The sequence below is a fragment of the Chroicocephalus ridibundus genome, chromosome 8 (genome assembly GCF_963924245.1).
Source record: "Chroicocephalus ridibundus chromosome 8, bChrRid1.1, whole genome shotgun sequence".
Classification (NCBI taxonomy): Eukaryota; Metazoa; Chordata; class Aves; order Charadriiformes; family Laridae; genus Chroicocephalus; species Chroicocephalus ridibundus.
In genome coordinates this window covers 13,910,647-13,917,125 of record NC_086291.1, presented here as the reverse complement: position 1 = coordinate 13,917,125, position 6,479 = coordinate 13,910,647, and the positions used below count along the sequence as shown (strand labels likewise).

Genomic DNA, 6,479 nt, shown 5'->3' with positions numbered 1-6,479 from the left:
TAATAATAGTAATGTGACAGTTAGCTGGTGGAGCGGCGGGGAGTCGAGCTAGTGCCAGACCTGCGGGACGGAGAGTGGCTTTGGCTTAAAGCAGCACCTTTCGCGGGAAACTTTGTGAAGCAGAGGCAGGAACGTGATTTTATTCCATCTGCATGCGTTCCTTTTCCTGCCTAAAGATGGCTTGTTTCCTACACGTTCAACTGGAAGGTCCCCAGTGCAGAACCTTCTTCCTATCTCACTTGCGTCTGCCATGCTGGAGCCTAACTTTCAGCTGGATTTAGAAGTATTAGGACGATAACTGCACAAGCTTTGGCTTTGCAAATCCGAACAACAGCCATCAAAGTTAAAACACAAAACGTGCTTGTCTTCTGAAGGACAGGGCAGGAGCTTTTCCGCAGCGCACCCTCAGAATAGCCATACTCCCATTTCTGAAGCAAAGGCGCAAGATTTCAGTTAAGGTAGGGCTTTCAACTCTCAGTAAAATACATTTTCAGCAGACGAATACATATAACAAATTTGGGCAGACCAAAGCATGTATACATCGCCCTTCTACAGCAGTAAGGATTAAACACTTCATGTTGTCCATTTCATTTGTATTACTCCACAAAGGAAGTCTTATTCCACGACTGGAGCGCACTAAAGCAGTTTGGTTTGGAAAATATCCTGACAAAACTCTTCTCCTGAAACCAAAAAAAGAGACAACAGCTTGTCTTAGAGAGATGACGGCAATTAAACCATCTGGGTTAATAGCGCGGGCAGGATCTCACCAGCCACCAACCACTGCCTCTGTCACTCCACTTGAACCTACTTTGTCTGCATCATGTCTGCAAGCCACCACAGCCAACCTTAGGCCGGGGGGTTCTTCATTTAAGGCCTGAATCACTTTTTGGTTTCCAAGACCAGAAACACCAGTATTTGTCTTTTTGGTGGATCACTGGCCGATACGTTGAAAATGTCTTTGTGCTGTGGACCATTTAATAGAAGCAAAATTAAACAGGTCGACAAAATCAGTTTGAAATGAACAGCTCAAAAGCTGTTTCCATTCAGTTTCTTTTTCATGTATACAATAAATTTTGTAATAGTTGGGTTTTGTTGTATTTCAGGGAGCAAATTCAAGTTTTAGATACAGTTATATGAGCAACAGCCATTTCACTGAATTATTTTATTTAATATACACAACTGCATTTCATGTAGGCAATAGAAAGTTCACAAATATGCTTACTCTGACACTTGATTTGACACGTTTACTTTGAGAGAAACCAAAGGCTACAAAAGTGAAGTATAATAATCATTAAGAACACATTAAAAGTGAGATTATTATAACAACTAAATTACAAATGATATAAATATTTGATTCTTGTATAATCCCTACACATTCAACATCTCTGACCTCAGGAGTACGGTTACGGCAGAAGAGGATGGCTTTTAAATTTAGCTTGTTCTTATTAGCATGGGAAGGGGCAGTCAAAACTATTTAAAAATTTAAAGATTATAAACTAAATTCTGATTTTGATTATGAATTCACTAAAGTGGAATTGCACCATGCTGTCAGTGCTTTTGGTGCAGCTCTGGCACTTGTGTTTTCAAAGATGGTGGACTTCTGAAATTCTCAAGCCCTGAGGCTTGTTATCAACAGATGTTCTTTATACAGCCTCCAGCAAAAGTGCCCAAACCTTAGGTTGTAAGAGAACTGATTCCAGTTCTGTGTTGCAAGGAGACAGCTGTCTGCTGTTCAAACGTACAGCTCCGTCTCCGGAGTTAGGAAGGACTGAAGATGTGAATGCTTTTTGGAAAAAGGTCCAAAGAGACCCAGAGGAGATCAAAAGCCTCCCCACATGTACCTGCACCTTTCCTCTTCCTCTCTCTTTTTCCCCCTTCCCCTCCTTCTCTATTTCTTTCTTCCTTTCTTAACTGTTTCTGAATCAAGTATTTGTTGGTGGTACCTTACAGCAACCAGATACTGTAATCCTTGTTTTGGATGGGAAATACATCTGTCCAATTTCCAACCTGATTCTATGGACTTATGAGAGCATGGAATTGCTCCTGATTTAAAGGCACACATTTGTTTAAGACAGATGTTATCAGGTTCTTACCCGTTTTCCAAATATTTTGGTGTTTCATTAGACCTTGTTAATTCTTTTGTTCAAAAAAATCCTTTCAAGTTTCAACAGAAGAGTGACTTAAACTATCTGGAAACATTTATAATCTCGTGCAATGCTGTTGCACTTTCTTCAAGAGCTTTTTATAAATAATATGAAAATCAATCACTTAAATACACATTTACTTCTGTGAAAAAGTGCATTTTTGTTTTTCTGTTTTAAATGTTAAGGTGTCATTTTCTTCACACCATTTTATTAGATCAGACAAACCACAGCAGACAGTCTCCTTTGACACAACTGCAACCTCCCGCATTTGCTGTGGTACACGCCCTTGGCTCTGGTACTTCTTTTTCCAGCTATTCCTATTAATTCTGAACCCAACGAGACACGTTATTGTTCCACATAATTTCATTCATAGACTCACAAAAAGCTGCCAAAATACAGATACTTTGGAGTGGTATGATGAGGGAGGTAAGTATGTTTAAGGTAAGTGAGATGGGTGAAAAAACCTTCCCATTCTGGTACGGAAGACATACTTTGCAGAGAAAAAAGTGTAGGTTGGAGCATGGGGCCACGTTCAGCAACTTCAATAGTGGAAGAAGCCAACAGCAGCATTTGGAACTTCTGTTTTATTACACATAGAAGTATACTTTTTTTTTTTTAAATAAAATACAGTCAGTTGGCATTTCACACAAGTCATATGACACATTTTCATCATTTTCATATTTATTCAAATGAGCACAACAAAGGAGCAAAACGTTGGCTTCAGTAAAATCTATGGAATTACACAGGCCCTCTTTTTCAAGCATCATTGTTTTGGGTTCTGTTTGCAAAAAAAGTTGAAATATTTCTAATCAAAGTTTGTTTCAATATACTAGGTTTTAACAACATGCTTCTTAAGTATTTGAATATTTAGAATTACTCTGTAATTACTTACACTCTATTCCTTGACCCAAGATAGATTCCCGTGGGCTGGCTTTGTGTGGCAAAGTGGATCTAAGGGTAGTTTAAAAGCCTAAGAGAACCATGAAACATTGTTGCACTTTACAGAAATTCAAAGATTATAGATCATCATTACTTACTACCTTTACCACAGGAAAAAAACGTTACTGCAAGCTCCCTCCTGCCTCCTTAGTGTGCTGTGCTCCTAGCTAAAGTTCAGGGTTCCCTATCTGAGCCACAGTTTTGCATTGTACGTATGTGGCCACAATTGCTTAAATTTGCTCTTAAACAGATACCTGACTTCCTACAAGGAAGGGAGGAAGACAGAAATGCTTTTAATTATAAAACACTGCCTTTGATTCTGTTTCATGATTAACAAATCTCATCATACATTCTTATTTAAAAATAGATCTTGAAATGCTACATATGAGCTGAGAATGGTATTAGTTTATTTACGACCACAAGATAAATTACTAACAGTTTTAGAAAAAGGAAAAGTCATAAATTAATTGATGAAGCTAGCATAGCTTTTTGAATATAAGTAAATGCTCTAAAACACTTTCATGATGTTTAGATACTAAAAAAAAAAAAAAAGTAAAAAATGCATACTGGAGGTGATTCCAGCCCAAACGGTGCCTGCATTCCCTACATCACTCTGTTACACGGTAGTACAAAATGAGTGCTTACACCCACACAAATGTAATTTCAGGGCAGTGGCAACATGTTTGATTTTGTAAGTGTGATTACTTTATTGCACGGGTCACATGAATCAGAGACTGCATATACCCCAGTCCAAACACCTGCTAGACCTAGACACACAATGATTTGGAGACGCTGTAATGAACATTTTGTACTGTAAGCCTTTAAAGTAAACAACTCCATCAGCTTCACTTACAAATTATCTGTGCAAAAGTACAGTATTTCATAAATAAACTTTACCCAAATATTACAGAAAAAAGCTTTGGGATACATTAAGTATAAATACAGTGCCAGCTGAGCTGCAAATTTAATTTAGGTATATACAGTAATATGCTCACCAGTTCTTTTCGCAGATGTACGTTTAACCTCCCTGAGTCCTTTTCCACACTTAGTGACATGATACGTTTTCAGATGCTTGCTCAGTAACAGCGACCATAGCTTCGGGGTTAGAGAGAAAGGTGGGAAGGAGTACGTCAGAGCGCACTCCATCTCACTTCTCATGGATTTTAAGCTTACTGTACTTTTGCTTCTAAGAGCCCGCTGGTCACGACGTGCTCATGACCACTTACACAAGAACTGACATGTCTTAGTGAATCTGCTCCAAGATAAGCCATTAAAAGTTCCGTGTGTCGGATTAATAATTGCATAAGATCTTCAGCCAAACTCTCCATAGATGAGTATCTCACCTTTTCAAAGTCAAAAATGTCTTTGAGGAAGAAAAGCACTTGATCCTAGTGGGGAAAAAAAAAAAAAAAAAAAGGAAAAACTTGTGTTCACTTACAAGAAGAAAAAAAGCATGCAACGCTTTTTCACGCATTTCCTAAAAACATCCATTTATGGATTCTTTTGTACTAAGATAGAAGTGCACTAAAATAGACTTTGCAAAACAGTTCTAGGCTTAAAAAAAAACAAAGATATGAAAATATTTATTTTCATGGTTTCTTAATGTTAGTCTTAATGTCAGGAAAATGCAAATGTATGCCTATAAATAAGATTCTAATTTCTTTAAATCTGGAAGATATTTTTTTTAATTTAAGATAATTGATAATTAAAAAAAAACATTGCAAACCTTGAAGAAGCAGCATAGGTCATAAAGGGAATTTCTAGGGCCCAGAAAGCCCCACGCCAAAACAGGGCTGATATGTTCACATATGGCATAGAAATGTGCAAAAAATCCATCAGGTACCTAGTGATGTAAAAATCACAGACAAAAGTTACACAGTAAGTTTAATATAAATCTCTGTTACATAAAATTAAGTCTTCAGAAAAGCTTAACACACCTACGGCTTCAGGGCTGTGGTACCTTGAACTCCTTTATGTTACTGTGCAACTGTACCAAACAAATGTCAGGTTTTTTTACTTCGGCAGTACTTTGCATTTTAAATATTCTAAGATTAATAGGTATATACAATCTAGTCTGACTCCCATACGACAGATCAGATCATTTTATAAACATAAAATATCTGCGAACGTCCATCCTGTTGTTACTTTTACAACCCACAGGTACTCGTAAAATATAATATAGTATAAATTTATATCTCATATATGAATGTACAGATTATTTTATATACTAATAAACATTTATAATTTTACAAGAACAGTTACTTTATAAAATAATAAAAATAGAAACTAATCATAAATTAGAACGTGAAATACCATGTGAAACTGCCCATAAGTAAACTTAAAGTTCATCAAACTGCTTGTGGTACAGTGAGTCCGAGTCCCTCCATTCCAAAGCCTTCCACGGTGCTTAACTTTATCTACTTTTGAATGACTCCAGCAGCACTGATGAAACTAGTCCCAAGGAGTAAAGTTGCTCACGCATTTACAAACTTACAAATAATGAAACTTCAGTATGCAAAAGAACTACAGAGTAAGGTAGTTCTGCATTGAAATAGAGATTAAAATAATAGGTTACTACAACATCTGTTTTGGAGATATAATCCCTTTATATAAAACTAGTGTAGAAAAGATCGATTTATATAAAATTCCCAACCATACTGACACAGGGATGTAACGTCTCAAGTCTTGAGACATAACGGTAGCTGAAGACCTTTTGCAAAATACCGACTGCCGTTGGAAGCAACTTTTTTTTACAATTAAATGTTGTCTTCAGCAGTTAGGAGTGATGTAAATAGCTGTTCTTAGAATCAGAATCATACCACCTCGCCTGTGGTATGCAAACCGCTTTAAGGGCTATGGGTGTCCTGTAGCAAGCCTCAACTCTGCTTTTGGACTGGCGATTACAGAGATGGGGCATTTGCCTCCTAGATCTAATAAAAGCCTCTAAAGGGGGAAGCCAGGAGCTGGTGGCGCAGAGGAGTTCTACTTCAAAATCTGCAGAGTTCCTTCAGTGCCAGGTCAGGATGCAGAAGGGGCTGAAGGAGGCTGCAAAAGAGTTCCTGCTGCTGGAGAGGAAGGTGGTACTTCAGGTAGGTAAAGAGACAGGAATGAATTTTATCTAGCTGTGGAGACGATGCAGGCAGATGGGGTTGAGAATCCTAGTGCTGGCAGGTGAGATACAACATTAGTGACCTTGGTCTGCAAAAGTCCGAGGTACATGTGTGGGGCCAAAGAAATTACTGTCACCACCGTTGACTGGACCTAAACTAGGTTGAAAATCTTTCAGCTAGGAATTTTTGCTAAAAAACTAGTATTAGGGCCCCATGAGCTAAACTTCTACAATTGGCCGTCTCTCGTCTAAACTAACACGTCTACAGGATTAAGGGTTGGTCTGTA

At 37.9% G+C, this 6,479-nt stretch overlaps 1 protein-coding gene across 1 annotated transcript in view; it reads right to left on the bottom strand.

Moving 5' to 3' along the window:
• Positions 1 to 3,468: 3,468 nt before the first annotated feature.
• MIGA1 (mitoguardin 1) overlaps positions 3,469 to 6,479 on the bottom strand; it is a 39,800-nt gene continuing 36,789 nt past the window's right edge. Inside the window, exons 15-16 of the mRNA XM_063345164.1 lie at positions 4,810 to 4,926; positions 3,469 to 4,471 (exon numbers count right to left, since the gene is read on the bottom strand). Of these exons, the coding sequence (XP_063201234.1) occupies positions 4,253 to 4,471; positions 4,810 to 4,926 (336 nt within the window). The 3' untranslated portion in view covers positions 3,469 to 4,252. The remainder of the gene's footprint in view (positions 4,472 to 4,809; positions 4,927 to 6,479) is intronic.